This window comes from Ooceraea biroi, chromosome 3, assembly GCF_003672135.1.
Source record: "Ooceraea biroi isolate clonal line C1 chromosome 3, Obir_v5.4, whole genome shotgun sequence".
Lineage (NCBI taxonomy): Eukaryota > Metazoa > Arthropoda > Insecta > Hymenoptera > Formicidae > Ooceraea > Ooceraea biroi.
Window position 1 is genome coordinate 11,858,715 of NC_039508.1, and position 21,495 is coordinate 11,880,209.

The 21,495-nt window shown below is 41.9% G+C and overlaps 1 protein-coding gene across 3 annotated transcripts in view; it reads right to left on the reverse strand.

The window, feature by feature from the left end:
- LOC105277028 (serine/threonine-protein kinase DCLK1) overlaps positions 1–21,495 on the reverse strand; it is a 62,287-nt gene that overhangs the window by 8,315 nt on the left and 32,477 nt on the right. For all 3 annotated transcript variants that reach the window (XM_026968464.1, XM_011335148.3, XM_026968463.1), the window contains exons 3-8: positions 9,269–9,819; positions 8,432–8,775; positions 7,486–7,758; positions 4,754–5,114; positions 4,404–4,600; positions 11–376 (exon numbers count right to left, since the gene is read on the reverse strand). In XM_026968464.1, the coding sequence (XP_026824265.1) occupies positions 11–376; positions 4,404–4,600; positions 4,754–5,114; positions 7,486–7,758; positions 8,432–8,775; positions 9,269–9,819 (2,092 nt within the window). The remainder of the gene's footprint in view (positions 1–10; positions 377–4,403; positions 4,601–4,753; positions 5,115–7,485; positions 7,759–8,431; positions 8,776–9,268; positions 9,820–21,495) is intronic.

Genomic DNA, 21,495 nt, shown 5'->3' on the forward strand with positions numbered 1-21,495 from the left:
TCATGCTCACCTGAAGACTATGCTGCCTCAGCATGTTCTTGACGAGGACCAGAGTGCCGAGTTTAGTCACCTCCTCGTTGGTGACGGTGATCGGCACGCGGCAAGTGTCGGTCTGGCTCGGCAGTGGTTCGGCCCCATCCCTCGTCAGCCACGGATGCTGCTTCACGTCGATGATCGTGGCCCTCTTCTCCGGAGGCTTCTCCAGCATCCGGCCGATCAGCGACCGCAAGTTCGCGGAAACCTCCGAACCCTCGGGGAACGCGAGCGGTGCATCACGGATGAGCGCTTGGACGGTTTTGCTGTCGGAGCTGCGCCAGGGAACATCCCCGACCAGCAGCGCGAACAGCGTTACCCCCATCGACCACAAATCGCACGGCTGGAATCATTTTCACATCGTGGTCACAGTTTCTGGATTGATGATCTCGCGTTTTCGAGTTTTCGTTGAATTGATTATTTTTTTTGGGGATCTGGGATTGGGCGGTGATTGCGCACGATTGAATGCGGGACATGCACCGAACGCATACTCGAAATACTTCAATTGTGCTGACAATTTCTGTTGCGTGACAGGATTTACAATCATCCTCGTCGCGTTTAAATGAATGACTTTTACGCCGCGCGACGAAAAATCGATAGGCCACGGTGAAAGGTGATATGTTGCGGGAAAATTGCTTAAAATGCGTCATAAATGAACTTTCCGTTAGATATCATTATTGCGATACGATTCGCAAATTCCAGCTTGTGTAGCACGGAGGTTGAGCGAGCTTTCTGATTATGTAATACAAACAGGTCGCGTTGTATGAAAACGTTGTTAGCATTTTGCTAGCAACGTAACATTTCATTCGGATTTTTTTGGAACAACGGCTGGATGTATTTTGCACTGAATCGGAGAGAGAAAGAGAGTAAGCAAAAGAGAAGAAACGGATTGCGCGAAAATATAGTTGTTAATAATAGGAAAAATATATCGAAGAAATGTATACAGCGCCGCTTTGCTTTTACAGACAATATTTATCGATGAATTTTCTATAAGTAGCTGTAGATCGAGCGCAATATTATTCATCGGAAATTTATAGACTGCAAAAAATATTGCGGTTTATACGTACATGTATGTACATCAAATTTTCTAAAGTCGAGTTTGCAAATGTTCTAATGAAAATTCATGCTTTACAAAAATCTTTTTCTTTGTGCTGCCAGTAAAAAGATCTATAAATGTCAAGCTTCTATGTTTATTAGATCTACAAAGGCAAGAGATTTCTTGCGCGTAAAAAGCTTACGGGAAACCAGTTTTACAAAGATAAGCGCGCAACGTCCGTGAACTCTCACACTGTGACATTTAAAAAATATCCTCTGTCGATTAGGAACTGCGTAGATGGCGCATAAATAATAATTTTCTGATCTTTAAAGATCAAGGGGTTCCCTAGTATTCTCTGCTGTTCGAATTGTTTATGTTAATTTGACCTCGCTTACATGTTTATCGAGTTCGTATGTGCAAGATTTGATTAAAATTGATATATTTCAGATAAACTGAATAATCAGATTTTCTTATATGTTTGTTTCTCTCGCGTTGTTAAGTTTTTGTTTTATTGGTATATATTAAGTAGGTATTTATGAAAATACTGCGGAATGCTTTATCGTCATCTGTTCCATTATCTTTTGTTGACACACCTCTTAGATGAAATTAGTTCGTTCGTTTCACAGTAAATAGATCCCTGGCACAATCCAGTGATCTGTGTATTTTCAAGAATAAGTATAAAATAAATGAAAAACAAATTTCGAAGGTAATTAAAAGCCGTGTTTAATTAACGACGAAAATTAAACATTTACCATTGAACACATGCACACGGACACCTACGTGGATTAAATTGAAGATTAAAATATCCAAGAGCTGCACGACAAAAAAAGAGACATTTTCGTCGTGGAAACGGATTGCGAACAGAACAGAAGGCGCAGCTGAGAATATGTAAAATGCAAAACGTTTGTAAATTGCGCGGAAACAGACCAGACCAGACACCAAATAAAGCGAGCTCATGTACGCGTTATGAAAAATTATTTTGACCAAAATGAAATAAAGTAAAATGAAGAAAATTTACAGAAACGCAAAATAAAGTAGCAGATTATATTTGCGAGAGAATATGAAAATGCTGTAACAGTTTATCTCACTTAACAGTTTTTGTCAAATAAAAGTTTACGTTGATTATTATTAGTTTCGCGAGAATGTATCTTTGTTAAAATCCAAATGCCCAGGGAAAAACATTGTTTCACGATGTGTAAAACACCCTTCGCTTTCACTGCGCTTTTTCCATTTTTCTCATATATCCGTGGAATACCGCGTTGTCGGCATTTCGTGCATTCTTTTGTGTTTTTATTTAAGAATCACGGGCGATTTGGCCCGTTTTGTTGCAGACTTGCAGTTTCCGGCATATTACGGACGCAAACACGTGCCATTGCGTCGTTCAGGCTGGCGATTTATTTCGCCACGGTATGTACGCTGTGCCGGCCCTTGTGCTGGATTAAGCGTAATCGAGCGTGCAGATTCGCGGGCCGTGAGTCGCTCATTATAGATAACAACGACGTGGCGGAAATTCAAGCGATCGGTCGTGTGTCGATAAGGTCACGCGATAGCGCAAGTCTCAACTAAGTAATCTTGGAGATATATGGGGGTGGAATTTAGTTGCCACTGCGCTGAATAACACGCAGTCTCTCTCTCTTTCCCTCTTTCTCATCGACGGTCAAGCGTAATGATATGGTCGGTCAGTGTTAACTTTATGTCCATTACTAACTATACGAGATTCGTATCGCTTTTCCTGCGACAAAAGCTCCGATGCGACGACTCCCCTACCTCCCGCGATCGTGAATCGATTTTTAGCGCGCACGCCATGCCATTTTCCTGACACGCGCGTCCGCGTGAGCGTACACCCCCGGGGTTGACGAATTATCGATCACTATAATTGACGGTTGCAGGAAATATGGGAGCAATAATTAGAAATCAGAAGATACGAAAACACACGGAAGGGATTAAAAAACGACAGGGGGAAGATCGATGGGAGGATCATGATAGTAATTATATTGGGGATGCAAAGAGGTAATCTAGGCTGGTGTAATCTAGGCGTAGTCTGTGTGAGAGGATTATCTGAATGAACCATGACCTTCCTGATAATTAAAGAGCCGCGTAAAAAAAACGCGGAAAAAAATAACAATTAGCTCAAGTTTCCGCTAATAGATACAGCGCGTGGGAAAAGTAGAAATACCCTTCTGATTAAAGTTAGTTCTGGTAACCCAAGATTCATTCAGCTCACTTTGATGTGAGCAGCAGCATTTATCGCAATTTTTTTACAAATTGCCTAATTGGCAATTATCAAAAAATAATTTTAAAAACTTAAGAGCGGTGTGTAAATTACGTACGAAGAAAAATCCGCGCTAAAATGAATCAAGAAAATGAAACATGGAACGAAACTCTGAGAACATGCCGTTTATTTCGCGTAAATTGCATACGTCGCTCCTACTTCGTCATTTCTCCAGCATTGAGAAATTATATCGTCCGTCTATGAGACACGAAACGTCGTCAAAAACTCACACTCAACACAGTTAAGTCAGTTTCTTTTTCCCTGAAACTCAAAGCTCAAATACACGCAATTTAACGAACGCAATGCAGCTTTGCGACACGCAAATTGTCTCGTCGCCGCGTCGGTTAATTTGCGCTTCGCTCCGTTTCGTTCATTTGGCGATTATTCGGCGGAATAGACGACACGACGCGCGCTTAATAACTCTAATTGAAGCGTCCTTAATCAAACAGGCCGACGCCTGAGAGGACGCCCGGAAAATCTTTCCTGCAGCTGCAGTATGTGTATATAGGCGCGCGAAAGGTCCGTTTGGTCGAGAGGCTCTCTCGGGTTCGATGCATGTAGGTCAATTCACACGTGCGAGCTTTGCGGTTCGAGAGTTCCCTGTCTGTGGATGGAAGTGACGTGTAATGGTCGGGCGATTTATCGACTTTTAATCTCGGGTTCAGCCGCTCGATGCAGGCGACGTTATGCGCGCGTGTCGCTTGTTGTTCTTGTTATTGTTACTGTTGTTGGTTTGGTGCTATTCTGGTGCAATTCCGACGTACACCATGCATATTGCGGACGCATACTGCGAACGTATCGCATATTTCGCGAGCGAGCGTGCGTTCAGAGAAATTTGATTCTGGTAAGGGGAATAATGGAAAAGAGAGAGAGAGAGAGAGAGAGAGAGATAGATAGATAGATTAACACGCAGGAACGCGTAATTTACATAACGAGAGAAGGAAATATAAAAAAAGTTATATTAAAAAAATATATGACCATGCGCGCTCGGGATGTTCCAGGATATCGTGAATATCGATTATATCATACATTATAATCAGTAATACGAATGTATGTACTCACCGGTCCTGAGAATTCCGCACCGGTGACGGTTGTTTCGGGCGCCGAGAAGGCCGGAGTGCCGATTTGTCCCGACAATAATTCGCCGGGCTCTCGTAGCTCCGTGCTGACACCCAGATCGGCGATTTTAATCCTGTCGTTTCTGTCCACCAGCAGATTGCTCGGTTTTATGTCGCGATGCACTATCTTCTGGTAATGCACTGCGCAAACAACAATTGATACTATTTAATTTGTTTTTCTTGAGAATCATGAAATCTTCTTATGAAAAAAATCTTGTTATGGTTTCTAAATTCGATTTTGAAAAATGTGAATTTCGTATGATCAAATATAAATGTACAATTATGATGACTCACAATATTCGACACCCATAACAACGTCGCGGAAGTAACGCCTAGCCGTTTCCTCCTTTAAAGGTTGGTTGGTGGGTATAACAAGGATTTCGCCTCTGTGAACCAATTCGAAGACCAGGTAGAAATTGTTCTTGTCGGGATGGTCGAGCACCTCAATCAGCTTTACGACGTTAGGGTGATCGAGCTTCTTTAGGATGGCGATCTCCCTGTGAACATTCGCCAAGGGATCGACACTCGTTTTGCCCGGCACCACCCTCCCGAATATCCCCGCTTTCTTCATCAATTTCTTCTTGTTCAGTATCTTCATGGCGTAAAGCGTGTGATTGTATTTGTTGTAAACCTTTTTCACGACACCGAATGAGCCCTGAAATATAAACAAGAAAATATGCTTCTAAATTCTTTAGTTCTTTCTTTAAAATTTTGACTGTTATTGTTCAATTCAATCTTTAATTTTTTCGAGGCTGCAAGAGAAATGTAGCATCGAATGTTGCTAAAGACATTGTGATTAATATTAGAAAAATTAAAAAATTACAAAGATATCAAAATTCATATAGATATTTATTATAATTCCAATCTTGTTCGGTGTTACAGACCTCTTTCTTTCTGTTGATTCTTCGATGAAATTGTTCGCGCGGAAACAATCTCCACATTGATACTACATTATTAAATCCCTCGAGGTAAACGCGATTTGTACAAGAGGAAATCGTGCTTTATCTCGTGATTCCCTCCGCACCCTTTTACTTTAATCCCACAACCCTTTTTGCGGTTCAGCTGCGCTATTATCACAATCCGCTCTATATCGTCGTAGCGATCAAGTCGAAGGTCACTAAGGCGAGGCTATCCGGAGTATAATTTTCTAGTTCACGGCGTGGTCACCTTTGCGCACGTCCGACCGTAGTAAATATCCATTTTGCGATAAATATAAGCGACGAAAACGAAGTTTAGAAAGAAAGAGAGAGCATGCGCACGTATACAGTTTATTATATATTAATATACCGTTCATAAAATACTCGTGATCCCTGCCGAGCGTATCATCGAGTTGAGCTGATTAAACAACAAATCGGTATAAACTTCAACTCTGATCGACGTCTCTTACCCAGATGAGGGATTCAATCTCGAGTTCAAATGTAGTTTTAAGAGACATAAGAGAGATTAAATCGTGAAAATCGCGAGTTTATTTCTCCCTTTCTCTATTTGCTGTCTGTCGACGATTTTGCGGGGGTGCGCGGAATGACAACCTCATTTGTAAAAAAGTAGTTCTCTCTCTCTCTCTCTCTCTGTCTGTCTGTCTGGAAAACGATCTCTGGAATTCCTTGCGCGAACCTCGAGATCGCTATAAACTTCTTCCTTCTTCTTCTCGACCTGCACTCCGCACTTTCCCGCTCAAGTAGCAAAGTGCGAAGTTATTGCGGAGATTGTTTCGTTTTTCTTCTTCTTGCATTTATTTTGAATCCAATCACGTCTTGCTGTTCTGTTGCGCAGGCATCGATGGGAGCCTGGCATTCTCATTTCCCGACTTTTGTGAGATCTCTCGTTCAAGTAAACCGTTTTTGAGTGTCATTTGCCGAAGTACTTGCCCTTCTTTTAAAGAAGGCCAGTGATTTTTAATCTCTGCCCCGTTAATTGTTAATTCATTCTGTTCTTTTGTTCCAGTTTTCACGCGAGAACAGTTAAACGATTATTCTTTGTTGTTAGCGTTCTTTTTTAATCAATTAGCAGAAACGACGTCTGATAGAAAAGATTCAACTGAAAAGGACGGCACGTAGATCTCGACGAAACCGATTCAGATCAAAACGTAATTCTCGAGAAGACGCATCAGCGAATTAATTCGCTAGAGTAACAAATTTTCTATCAGCTTATCTGATAAATACATCGGCGATTATAACGAGTAAAACGGATAAACGAACGTGAGAAGATGAGAATTCCAATAATTTCTGCGTTCCCCACGAATTTCCGGTCTGTGAGCAGTATTGCATTACTGCGTGTATAACGTGATTATCGACAATGATCTGTAATTACGCGGCTGTTAATTACTTCTTAACAGATACGGAGACTGGGCAGAGGTGGAAATTGCTGGAAAATGATGATTCGCGGTGCGTTATTGGTTATGGAGGAAGTGGTCGATTGATATTGATGCTCGATATCGATAATCATATCATTCCCTTGTTTGATACGCGAACGCCACGAAATGGTTTCGCTCTTCAATGAGAGAGAGAGAGAGAGAGAGAGAAGGAGAAATGCGATATGTTGATTCTTTTATCGACGAATTTAGCTTGATTGTTAAAATGCTACGGTGACGTAATTAGGAGGACTGCAGGATATCGAATATACGCGGAACTGTCCACAAAATTGGCTTGGCGCGAGATTTCCGCAATATTTTCCGCTTCAGTCAGATCGGAAAGATCCTCTAGACGCACACACGTAAAAATTAATTGCTACTCGTCGCGATGCTTCTGACAGTCGCGAGATTTACGATCACTCTCTCGCAAACTCCGATAAATGGAAATCGCTCAATAAATGAAAAAAAAGTATCAGAGAATCGGACTGTGTCTCGCATTTATCGATTATCTGAATTTCTAATCGACTTTTATTTTTATCAGAAGCATTCATTCGCTGGTGGTTCTCGCAGCAGCCTTTCGTCATGAACGAAGCATAAAGGCGGACCGACAGGGACCGACAGAGAGTTGCTCGCCGACTAATTTCAAATAGACTTTAGGAAGGAAGTTCAAACTTACCTTTCCGATCTCGCCCTGCACTTCGTACTCATTCAAATGCTGGTTGTCGTCCTGGTTACCGAACAAGTTTTCGCTCTCCTTGCTGAAGGCCCTGCGGATCTTCGGCGATCCTTGCGGGCTGCTATGATGCAAGCTCGAGGAGGGAGGGCAAACGATCGTCGGCGGTCTGTCGGTGACATTACTGGCGTCTCCGGGCAATTGCTGGCTCGGCATCGTTTCGCCGGCCCTTCTCCTCGTATCTGCTGTTTGACTGTTATCCGCAGATCCCTCGGTCTTAAGGGGTTACATGAGTATAAAATTATCAAAACTTCGAAAAGGCTGCATTTGAAGCAGAAGCATTCAGCGTATGAAGCAGGCATGGCAGATTAGCGGTAAGCGGAAATGATGCTCGATAACACAGAAAAAATGCGTTTCTAAACTTTACACGCGTTTTTTTTCAAAACAACACTTTTTAAAACGGTGTACATGATTTCTCAATCTGTATAATTGATGCGATTGCAATAAAATTTTGCAGATATCTTTGTTATTATATTCTCTAAGCATTAACTGACGATTTTGTAAAAAAAGTTTTTTGTGGGATTTATGAACAAATTAGTGAACAAATTTTTCGCGAAAATCGACATCTTTTCTTCAAAACTTTGTTATTCAGTGAATTTTCAAATAATTAAAAAATGGCTCCGTTAATGCTTAGGCATTGAATTGAAGTATAATTAATGAAAAAATTTTGTTTTTTAGTCTCAGATAATCCAAAATTGAGTTATGAGGTACACCGTTTGACCATCTGTAAAAAAACACCATCAGCTCAGCGGCCTCTGATGACGTTTATGGATCATCCTTTTTTAATCTTTATTATTGTTTTTATTAGTTTATAACATGATAAAATTAAGTGCCAAACCGCAACTTAATCGGATGTTTAGTTTTTTTACAATCCGCATCCGAAAATTACCTGCTTTTTCGAGCCGTCACCCTCATGTAACCCCTTAACGCTCAAGTCGCTCAGAGCGCTGTTCAGCTCGGAGACCGCTCCGTCATTGCGATCCTTGCCCTCGGTCACCGTCTGGACATCATCATCCTCCTCCTGCTGGACCTCCAGCTCCGATTTAATCGACACCACCTGGTCTATCGCGTTCCCGTCCACATCGGTGCTCATCAAAGTATCAACTGGAAGGATCTTCCCCTTCTTTTGCAGCAGCCGTACGTTTTTCCGTGGTTGCACAACTTCGACGTCCACGGAGCATGAATCCTTCACAGGCATAAACTTCGCAGAAGTTTTGAGAAGCTGCAATTTACCTAGAGAAATTGATAATGAAAATATAGCAAAATTCGAAAAAATTAGTTTTCTGTTGTTACATTTACTTGAAAAATCGAGTAATAAAAATATAATAAATAATTTCTAAGAAAATGCGATGAATGAAATAACGACTCGTTGCTTGTCAATAAAATATTCCGGAATTATGGAAAATAATTTTTGTTCGTAAATTGTTTTGCACGAAAACAAAAAATGATTGCACGAGGAAGTCTTGTCTGAATTATAAAAGTTCTCGGGCGGAATAATGTTGCGATGCGACAAGCAAACTTTGTCCCGCGTCTCTTTTTAAGAGTAACGATAAAGATTTTCCGCGTTCGAGCACCGATACACTCTTCGCTCACGATGCTCTTCTACAGTATCCTTTAATTATCCGTACCGTACTCGGATCCTGAAAGTACTCCATCCAATTTGAGGATTTACGATATTAAAGACCATTCCTGGTTAAATTATATCGATAATGACGCGGTTACTTACTGATATTCGCTGCGGGCGGTTGGTCTTCTTTCCGGGAGATCTGAGGATGCTGGATCTCGTCTGTGCCCTTCATCTCCTCGATGTTGGGCATGTCGAGTCCAGAGCTCGACATCTTCCTGTGCACCCCGGTCGTCGGCATTATCTCCTCGGATGTGTTTGGCGCTGTCTCGTCGATGCTCTCCTCTACTCTACCGGCGAGTACCTTTGAGCTCAACTTCGAAGACCTGCGTCTCTCCTTCAGATACGGGGACGGATCCTGTTGTGTATCACCGCTCGTCGCCGAGTTCCTCCGGTTATCGTCGAAGCTACCGCGAGTGCTCACGTAGCCGCTGCTCTGTCTGCGCGGTACATCCGCGTCAGTCGTCGGCTTCCGGGACGTCAGCGTCTCCGCTTCCTCCTCGAGATATAGCGCGCTGTCCTTGCGCACTTCCTGGCTGTACTCCGTAATCGACGGACCCGGTGCGTCCGTCGGCGATTGCCCGGTGTCAGAAATCAAGCGCTTCGCCCGGCTCGTAGGTGAAGCCGTCGGGGATCGATCGATCGCAACATCCCTGAAAACGGAACGAGTTCTCTTGATCGCGTGCTTGATCGGAGAGCTTTCACGTCGGGCTGGACCGCGGCATCCAAAAGCGACGTTTATACCGGAAGTTTAAAAGAGAATTTTGATGAACGAATAACGTCGCGGTTCATTGCTACTTTATATGTCATCGTTATTGCTCTTGTATCTTTATTAAATTGAAAGTTACATCGATCATGACGTAACTTTCTCCCTTCAGCGCAAGATTGCGCGTTTTAAAAGATTAATTTAGATGAGAATAATATAGCCCTTTTACGATACTTAATAATACATAACGTTATTCTGAGTTCCCCGTTATTCCGTACACGTATCATGCATTATTTATATTCATCGCTGCAGCATGGTGCAAAAGTGCGGGGTTACAGCTCGCCAACGAAATGTCAGGCGGCCTACGCACGCGGCACAGCGGATTATCGTTTATCAGGATACTCGGTACGATGTCTGGAGCTGCAAAATAATCACGGGGCGAGAAGAAGCGTCGCTGACACGCGATTAAACCTCTTCAAACGACCACGAACGACATATAAATAGAGCTCTGACGACGCGGATGAAGTCTCATGTCTTCCGAAGCACGAACGGCTCGTTTATCAGCTTGCGCTACGATGATACCGAAGCATCTGGAAATGTCGATAAGTCGAACTCCGCAGTTGGGAATAGAAAATGGTTTTGGCTCTCTTTCAGCGATCTCGCAGGTGCCATTTGTCGTAAATAAATGATGTACGTAAATGCAACCGTCGCGTGAATTTCATATTGCTATTGCGTAAATGCCGCTTTTAGGCGGCTTTACTAAATGTGCAAAAGTAATGGCTAAGATAATCATCTGACATCAAGTCGACCCTGAAGAGCGGACAAACGGCATGTTCAATAAATACCAAATTGTTGCGGGCTACATGTACACGCATGACACGCAGACACGTGCGTATATGTTCGCATATAACGGGGACGAGTGATTTGCAATTGAGATTTGACGACAGCGTCGCCGTCAAAACGCGTAAAAATGTGAAATTTAAATTGCGAATCGACCTTTTAGTTTCCACTGCCTGTCCAGAGATAAAGTGAATCAGAAACAGGTAAGATTGACGACGTGTAAAACGTGTAAGACGAGCCTTCCTACACAATGACTCTATCAGCTTTTTCTTTGCCCACACAAAAACTCGTCGTATCGACACGATGATTGAAAATATTTTTAATGTCGGATAAGACGGTTCAAGGTTGAAGAAAAATTAAACGACATTTTAGTCGAGTTTAACTGTTATTATCGATAAATTTGGCATATGTTACGAAACGTTGCAAATAAAAATTAAATAATTTTAAATTGAAATTTAAAGTATATATTAACGCTTTATATATATTTTTATATATTTTTATTAATGACCAAATTGTTTTGTAATATCGAGCAATTTCGAGAAGGAAATGGTGTTCGTGTTTTATTGCGGTTTGATATCATTATACTTCGAGAGATATCAAGCTGATGAAAATTACATTTGAAATCCCGTTGGCATTCTTGCAGCCAGGTCGTAATTAATCCATACTAACGAGGCGTACGTCTCCACATATTGATACATTACGTAAAACATCTGATACAATATTTAACGTTACCCATTATTTCAGCACGGGTTCGCGTGACCGTCATACCGCAAAGATTAAATCCCTTGTTTGCGTGACGATGCAGCTTGTCAGGGCTTCGCCTTCGAGGAAGCGTCTCTAAATCCCGCGTCTTACGTCGCAAGCATTTTTGCATTGTAAAAGTCGACCGATCAAGACGTCGATAATGTGTGGCTGTCCATTTTTCATTCCTAGCAGACGACGGTCTGATGGAAGGTGGAGGATTATACTTTGCGGCACGCAAGGCAACCGCTTGGTGTACATACGTAGAGATTGAAGTGCATTTCGACACGAAGCCACACGTACTCGATATGCGGATCAATTGTACTTCCCGAACTAGGCTAATAAATGCAACGACGAGATACAAGATCCGTACTCGTTCAAGCGAAGTCTCATCGACGTCGAGGAGCTTCTTCGACAAGATTAATCGATTGATCACGTCTTTTCACGTAAGCGAATTTTAGGACTTCTTCTAAAAGTCGCAAGTAACGTATTTGATTTTCTTAATGCCGAAACTCGTGCAAAGTTATATGAATAATAAAAATAATAGTAAATAATAAGAATAATAAAAAAGAAACACAAAGCTAGATATCAAGAGAGGAATTTTCTGCCTACATACGCACAATTTAATCACCACTCCCATTCTCACAGATCTATCTGTGTTTCCGTTTTTGCATCGAGTAACTCGACAAAGGTTGTCTCGGAGCGCTGACAGAGACAATACCGGAATTGGCTTGTGGACCGAATTAAGCGGTTGTTACGGATTCACCGCAATTAGCCACTTCTCTGCGAAATTCAACCCCGCAATGGCGTGCTGAAGTGTTCTTCGACGATTTGCTAATACGTGGGCACGGAGGAATGGTTGCGCGCGTCATCGCTTACAAATCCGGCGAACAAGGCGAGGCGGCCCCGCGTAAACCCATCAAACTGTTCTCGTATTATCCGCACGAACTGCATACAGTTCAGAATTGCACGCTGTATAATTCTAAGCGTTCCCTTAATTATAACTTTGAATATCAATTACTCCGACATAGCAAGCGACGCTCGTAATTATCGGTGGAAATTTGACGTAGGAGGATAAACAGAACGGTGCTGCGGCGAGCAATCCGTTCAGTCAAACGTGAAAAATTAGTTTGCATCCTGCATTTCCATGAGATTTTTCAGTGTTAACATCGTACATTTTTATGCCTCCGAAATACGCTTTCAGTTTTGCGTCCTTAAATACACCGCACAAATATAAATTGCATCCCGTAAGAGGTCTGTCTTTTCTCAGTTGTTCAACTTTATTGTATTAGCTACTAGCTTCTTAAGATTTCCCGCAAATCGCTCTCGTACATAATTCTCAGCAATTCCGACGAGGATAAAAATACGCGAGCCATCACGTAAGAGACGTATGTGCGGCGCGAAGACAAAAAACTGGTAATCACCGATGATAGATGTTTACGCGCGAGAAGATACACGTCATCCTAGAAATCGTGTATCATCGAGGAAACCATACGGTCATCGCGTACTTGTGTCCGAAGAGCAAATGATACAAGCAAGAGAGAAAGGTGTCCATGTATCAGAGAAAATCTCGCAACGACAAGAAATTCCGCGTCGTGCATTAAGAAAAAATCCCGAATCGAACACCTAAAACCGAAACGCCAAAAATTCCATTCTGCTTTTCCCGTTTTCCACGCGACGGTGCACGCTAAGCTGGAAAAAGCGGCTTTCGCACCTGCGCGCGGTTTCCATTTATAATTGAATAGGGAATCGAGCGCGGGAAATCGTTTTTGCCCGCGTTTCTTCGATTGACCAACGCGTCGTCGGCCGGCTGCCACCTGTTACGATCGGCGCGCGGAATCGCTTAGATATCACTGGAGCTCAACAGCGGCGGAAAAACATTTAACACTCGACGCGGTCGCGAACGATTCGCGAGTGCCAATCGAGCGAGTTGCGGCGATCGTGATCCCGGGAGATCGGGATCCGCGCGACCGCTGGCAAAAACCGGGCGCCACGTGTCCGCGGTTCTTTGCGTACCTGGAGCACGTAGAATCGCGGAATGCGCATTCATCTGCATTTTTGTCTCCGCCGCTGTAACCGCATCCGACCGCAAATGAGCGATACGCGCACGTACGCACAATATCTGCGTAAATTGCAATACGCGCTTTCTGAAACGCTTCTGAAATATCCAGCGAGGCTCACGAGAAGAGCTCGATAATAATTAGTTTACATAATCTGCAAAAGCTATTTTTATTCATATTTCTTTCATTAATAATTGTCTATCTTATTAATTCCCTTCTCTTCCTCGAGGTTTATTTTTCGTAATATGTTTCTAAGAAGATCAGCCCTGGCGGAACATTATTCATCTTTTAATCCACGAGTTTATTAATTCTTTTACGAGAGAAAGACGATAGCTTATTTATCGTGATTAAAAACGCGCACTACTGCTGGAAATGAGGCTTGTGCTTAAAAAGCGAAAGCTCAAAGAGAAGGCGCAGTATTCTCCGCTTTTCCGTGAAAATCGCGCGCGACGAGATGACGCAAAAGGGAGAAGAAACGCACGGGCTCGTTAATAATGAAATAATCTGTTGGCTTTTGTGGCCGTGGCGGAGAAAGCGCAAGAAAACGTGAGAATCTCGCGTTCTCGCGGCGAATTACGTAACGTAGAAATAACAAAAGTGTGCCACTCTGCTTCGGAATTGCCTCGTTACTTACGAGTCGTAATTCACGATAGAATGTCAGTCGCATTTCCATATATCGCCCGCGGTCGAATGTGTCGTTTCGTTGTTGTTATCCGTATCAGGCGGCTCACAACTATTACGGAAACCGGATGTAAACAACTTGATAAGAACATGACAACTTGTAATAATTTTATCATAAAGTCGACGTCTTCCCTCTTAAACATTATTAAAAGCGTAGGGCGATTGACAAGCGTATTTACAACGTCACGCTTGCGAAAATATTTATCTCACCGCAGCAAATCCCGACGATACATCGCGTGCTTGTCGTAAATGAACATCGAAGCTTGCGGAATCAAGAAAAGTATGATTCTCGGGAGCACGAATTAATTTTCGTGCACATTACCGCTCGCCGTGCACGTAAGGGTAAAAGGCAATGCGGCAGGAAATGAACGGTTATGCTTAACTGTACGTTATCGCTACAATTTCGTGAGATTAACGATCGCTGTGCGTGATCAAGAATCTTTTACGCATAAAACGCGACGGTCACGATTGCGATATTTGAGAGGTCTCCTCGTCGTCTACTGAAATGTAATAAATGCTCATTGCAGGGGAATGTATTTAATACTCTATAATATAAGGATTCGTAATTACTTCGCGTCACGCCGCTTTAATATTGCATGCTTAAACCTTGACATTCTTAGCTGACACTCTGATAAGATCGCTATTTTAATAGTCGACCGGCGACGACAATTCTTTTATTTCAATTATGTCTCACTCCGCCTCACGTAATACAATGTTGTTCATTCAGCGGAGTTAAACATTAGATGTACAGATGAATAACTAATCGAGGTAATAAAGTGCTCTCCATTATTCATTTCTGAGATCACACGTAAAGGACCAAGCGTACGTACGACCAAGCGTAAACGTAGCAAGTAGTTATTCTAAACGAATGCAATTTTACAAGCAACATTAAAGTACTTCGAAAAAGTGATTACTGAAAGCAATAAAAACTGCAGTTTCATATGCAGCATTAAAATATTTCGACGTCAGAAAATGTAATTCTTGTTCTTGATATATCTTACAATTAGTACAGACATTTTTAGAAATATTTTGACGTCAGACAATTTAACTCTTGTTCTTAATATATTTTAACACAGAATCTTTATTGTTACGTGTCGCGCGTTTCTCTTCTCGCGCATGTCGCAAGAAATCGAAGAAGGCTTAATTACGTTTCTTCGGTAATTTATCCCGAAATGTACGAAGACATTGCGCAACTGAAATTTTCGGTCGAGACCGTAAAGACCTTCGCGGTTGATCTAGACGCGTCTTAATTAACATAAGATTCATGCCCGCAGGCATTAATCAGCCTCGAACGGCATGCCGAAGAGAATCCCGATAATTAATTATTATTCCCGGAACAAGCGCACGCGTCGTGCACGCGCACGTATTCTCCCATTTTTCTCTTATCTAAAGGATAAAATCAACCACGAGAACCAGCATAATTAGCAAAATTAGGAATAAATAGATGAAGCTGTGAGATCAATTTATTAATTAGATTATTACTATGTCGTAATACGAATGTTTGATAAATAAAAGATAACGTCAAACGATATGCATTAGGTGTATTTGTTGAATTTATAATATAAATTATTTGTTACAAATGATGCAATCACTGCGAAATGCCCGCTTGGAAATTCGCGTAAATTACCGTCAAAGCAATCAATCAACCTCTTTCATTAAACAATTTTATTGCAGTTAAATAAATTAGATTCGAAGCAGATATGTGAAATGACAATTGCGCTGTTGTGTTTCCGCAACTTCAACGATAAAGCGGGCCGGCGAAAATTGAAAGGACGATATAATTTCTGCATAATTTTACGTAATGCTGTAACACGATACGAGATATCCATTGAAGTTAAAACGCAAAGCAAAAAAGCCTCTCCCCCGGCTCTGCGGCGGCGTTTATCCTTTGTCGTTAAATCGAGCACGTTCTATTAATTATAATCCCGATTGTGTAATTTCAACTTTAAATTATTGAGAGCTCCACATATTCATAGTCGATATGCGAATCTATCCAGCCGCGACGGAAAACCACAACTCCCCGGCTCTCGAGTTCTGGCAAATGTACTATATTATTTGCTCCTGACATAAAGTGGGAACCTCGGGGAACTGTATATCGCCATGCTTTGCAACGTGTACGACCACGGTATGTACAGTCAGGTACTGCAAATAATACAGTCTATAGTAAAACCTTTAAAGTATTTGCGGATGCACCGCGCTATTTCCTGTTTCCTTTGTTCACATTTTGTTTCGTGATCCTCTCGTTACGATGAGGAACCTTTACAGCATCACGGCGTCTGGCGGTAATAAATATTATACTTTATAAATTCTTTTTCGCAACGTGCCGAGTGCCGAGTGTCTTCCGAGAAACGCCGAGCTTAATTTTAAATGCAGATTACCTCGTCACGTGAAAGTAGTTAATCTCTCTGATTAAAATATCCAGGCATCAATAATTTTCGCGTAACCGATAAGAGCGAGGAGCTTTTCTGTATATTAAACGTTTCGGGAATAATTAAACAACCTTGCTGTTCATTTAAATTCGTACCCTGACTTTGCCTTCGGAGAATTTTAACACGAGCTTTAATTGCTGGGATAAATTATGCATAAGGGACCGAAAATTTCAGCTGCGTCACTGTTTCCGTCCATGTCTTCGTCGGCTTGAGAAACGTGGGCGAGTGATAAAGCATCGCGTGGCATCCACGGAAAACAAAACGAATGGTCGGCAATATAAATTCTCCATAAATTTTCGTCTTTGCTTCGTCGAAGCGGGTAATGGTAACCGATGTCGCGGCTGATGGAACGCATGTATCCCGCCGAAAGATTTCTGGATCAGCACGGTACGAGCGAATAATTCATGTGATACGTATCGAAATCTATGGGTTCCCGAAACCTGTCAACGCGCAATTACATGAACATTCTATAATATATAAACTCGAAACGTAATAAACGTATTATCGATACGATCGAAAAGATGATTAAAATTTAATTTACATTTATCCGCAGTTTAATATTACATCAGCCAATTAAATGTTTCTCTTTCACAGTTTCATCTGTCTTTTAGGAGTAATATATCTCAAAGGAATACATTCTCGAGCCATTAAAAAGAATTCGAAATCTTATTAGTGATTTATGTCTTCTTTCAGGCGACATTTCTCCTTTTCCGCTTCTTTATCAGTGCCGCAATGTATCGTGGACCAGTAGTTATTCACTTACAGTTGCATTAAGCAGCTGCGATCTAATACATCGATAAATACATCATATTGCATCAGTATTGTTAGATCTAACTGTTTTTAATTGGCACACTTTCAAGTCGCCTTTCAGTTTTCGTTTTGGCACGTAATTCGAGGTACCGCAAACGCGCAATGCGGAATCTTAATCGACGAGCGAACTCCTTGTCTTTCCGATCAAGTGAACTCGCAATCTTTCTCTAGAGAAAAATGTTTTAGAGAAAAGGGACGAGATACCGAACGTGCGACCCGTGTGGTAAACTCTGGCGAGATGAGTGTCGGGTTGCTGGAGAAGCGTCGAGAAAGGATTTCATCAATTTCGGAGAAGGCTGAAGCACGGCGGAAGTGACACTCTCTTACGAAATGACCCGGCTGAAAGGCATCGTTATGGACGAACGATGAAAGCGTGAAAGTGAAAGCTCCTCATAGAAACTGGAAAGAGCCTTTCTGTGTCTTTAGTTAAGTTACGTTAGTGGCAGAATCTTTTGTATAAACTATTGATAGAAACGATAGAATTGGCTTTTGGAAAAGCGAGAGAGAGAGAGAGAGAGAGAGAACAGGAAATGTAAAGTTTTTCCTGGTTATTCTTTTTTCCTGGAAAATTGAGATATCAAGAGAATATCAAGGAATTTCAATGGTAATAATTTTGGCATCAAGATCGAGATATCGCTTGTACGATATATCATATATACGATACTAGTACGTAATCCGGATGAGGATTGTTAATGTTTTTAATTCATTCGTTCTCGCGTTAATAAATGTTGACGCATCATGCGAAATAATTGACTTACTTGTTGAAACAGATTGTCTCAATCTGCCGCGGGTGTTTTGTATTAAACAACACATTTCGTTACGGTAGGCATCCTCCGCGATTGACTTACATCGGGTTTCACACACTGGATTACACATGTGAGCTTCTCTAATTATATTATGGCGCGAATCAATCTCTTGCAGCTACGTACCGACACGCTCCACTTTGCGCGAACCCACTAAAACCCAGTAAAACAGACTCTCGTTATAAAAAAGTCGTTGTCATGTTCCTCACTTGACAAATGCCGGGTAAAAATATAAAGAGCTCCTCGTTCCGTATGAATAAAACATAAACTCGTGAACTAAATATCGATGTAAAAGTAACGGCGTCGAAAGTGTCCTCACTTCTATTGGATTGTAACATATATTCGTTATTAAACAAACGGGACGAATATACAATCTAATATATTTGTCGATCTTTCGCGGATACGTCACGATCATCGCTTCCAAGTTAGAAATATTAAATTACGAAGAGCGTCAGACCTTCTTGCTTGAAAAGAAAAAACACCTCTAAAAAAATGATGAAGGAACCTGATGTTTTTCCACGAGAGATATATTATTAATTCCGTTTCTATAATCTATTCATAAATTACACAAATTACGTAGCTTGGCGTACCAGCAGAACGCTCAATCATCTTTTTGCAGTAATCCAGGCGGAATCGGCCAAGTGTCAGGAGTCAATTATGACGAAAAGACTGCCGCGCAAAAACGTGTAGTGCACCTCTCTCTTACGATGGAAGCATTAATTGTAGCATAATGCAGGCAAGCAAGTTGACGAAGGAGAGGCGGGAACCAAAGTGTCTCTGGCTGGCTATTAGTAAGTTAGTGACGTGGCGGTGTCTCGACTAATGGCGTTATTAACGACACGGCCGTGCATGTGACCCTCTATAGCTCCCATATCGTTTTCATGCATTGTTACAACGCATGCATCAACGATCGATACTGCTTGCAATTAGAAGTACGCGCCACTTTTCGCGATAGAGATCGCAAAATGAGTTAGATCGACCTTCCCCTACGTGAAAAAAGAAAGACGTGCGTGCGTTCGAGTTAATTACTTAATTGACGAGTGCGTAGTTGGCGCGCGTAACAGAATCTTCGCCTTACGTGATGGTAATAAAAAAATTACTTCTGATACATCGCGTAATACACTGTCAATTAAATAACTGATGAGCTTAGCTCACGGAAGGCAAACTCAAGTATATCGCAACGTTTTCCTTACATCAGGTCACTAAAAATGTTCAAGAAACGAATGGAAGATCTGTAGCTAATTCGTGAATTCCATCCTCTCAACGTGTTCGCTGAATTGTTCTCTTTCGAATAAACACCGTTCTCGGGAGAAAGGCTCCTTTCATTTAAAGGGGGAGCCTGCTTTAGAACGTTGAAAATAAGGTATAATTTTACGAATTTTTTTGGAGAAACTATACAACGGATTATTATAAAACTTTGATGCATGTTTAGTACATGTTTAAAGATAAAAAAAATTATTTTTTTATTTGAATATATCGCCTGTAGAGGTCGTCCTGGAGGCATCTTAGTGCAGCTGGCATTGTAAATTGGTGAGCATTCTCCTGCCTCCAAATTTCATCCAAACTGAAAAATTGAAATATTTTCTCGTTATTTATGAATGCCCATCGTCGATGAACCTTTAATATTCATAAAAACATTAAGTTAAACAATTATTTTTGCATGAAAAAGTTCAAAAACTTTGCCTAAAAATCGTACTTTTGTGTTCTAAGCTCCACCATTTTGGCACTTTTCAACTCTTTTCTTCTCTCTTTGGTTCATCGACGATGGGAATTCATAAATAACGAGAACATATTTCAATTTTTCAGTTTAGACGAAATTTGGAGGCAGGAGAATGCTCACCAATTTGCAATGCCGGCGACGCGGCTGCACTAAGATTTCTCTAGGACGACCTCTACGAGCGATATATTCAAATCAAAAAATAATTTTTTTATCTTTAAACATGTACTAATAAATGCATAAAAGTTTTATAATGATCCGCTGTATAGTTTCTCCAAAAACAATTCGTAAAATATACCTTATTTTCAGCGTTCTAAAGCAGGCTCCCCCCTTAACGTAATGCTGCTGGAACAGGGTAACGTTGCGGGTACATAAGGGTATTGTCCATTTTGCACCAAACGTACCTACGATTCATCGTCTCTTCGTGAGACGCCGCTAAGACGAATGTTGAGTTAACGTGAAACAAAAGGCACGGACAATACGTACAAAGACAGTCCCTCTGCTGGGGAAAGAAATTAGAAAGAAAAGCCGGGAAACAGCACGTTCGCTCGCCGTATTGCAGCGTGCGAAAGCGCCTCGTCTCGAATTAAACGCCAGCTCGTAGACGTCCGACGGGCTATACATCACTTTTGCGGGCGCCTGCACTGCATCACATGGACGATCGGTCTTTACCAACCTGCACCAGGCTAATTAACACCTGGTGATGAACATCAGTAGCCCTTTGACAGCGTCGGAGCAATACCAGAACCGCATCAGACACAGTTACGTCCATTCACCAAAGACATAAATCAGAAAAACGTGCACGTGGGCGTCATTATCCAGACAAGAACGTTTCAGAGACCTCCCACGGACGCGTCGCAGGCTCTCTTCTATAAATTCCCTTTTCCCATAAATTTCCCATAAGCTTCCTGCGTGAAACTTTCCGTGTCGCCGTGGCTTACGCGCCGGTTCATAAATTCCGCGAGTGCACTCACGCAAGTACAATGTAATTTATCTGACGACAACCCCGTAAATTTCCCCCATCAGCGTTACCGGATGCGTTTCGCGTGTCGCGGTTGTTACATTGATCATTCGCTGTACGTTGCGTACTTTACGATTACGATTTGAATCAATTTGCGTCGTGCACGCTGTAGATGAATATATCTACTCTGGACTTAATTATATAAAAGTATTTAAATTTAGTTTATGCATTGTTATAGACGAAAAAGGTAGACGTTAGAGGTAAGACACCAGAGACAGATGAAAGAGGTAGATGTAAGAGATAGAGATGCCGTAGACGCAGGAGATAGACGCTGGAGGTGGATACCAGAGGTAGACATTGGAGCACGACATTTCGAACTGCGATCGCGTGCATCGTTCCTCCTGGAAACGTCCTACGTCCTTTTACCGAAACCGATGGTTAAATTAATGATGTACTGTTCGCCCCGTGATTGTCGTTGACGCAACCGATATCGCGATTTCATCGATTCTGATGCGCGCTGCACACGCGGGACGCTTTTTCGACCATAAACAGCCGTGACGACGTGCGCCGTTCTTGCTGAC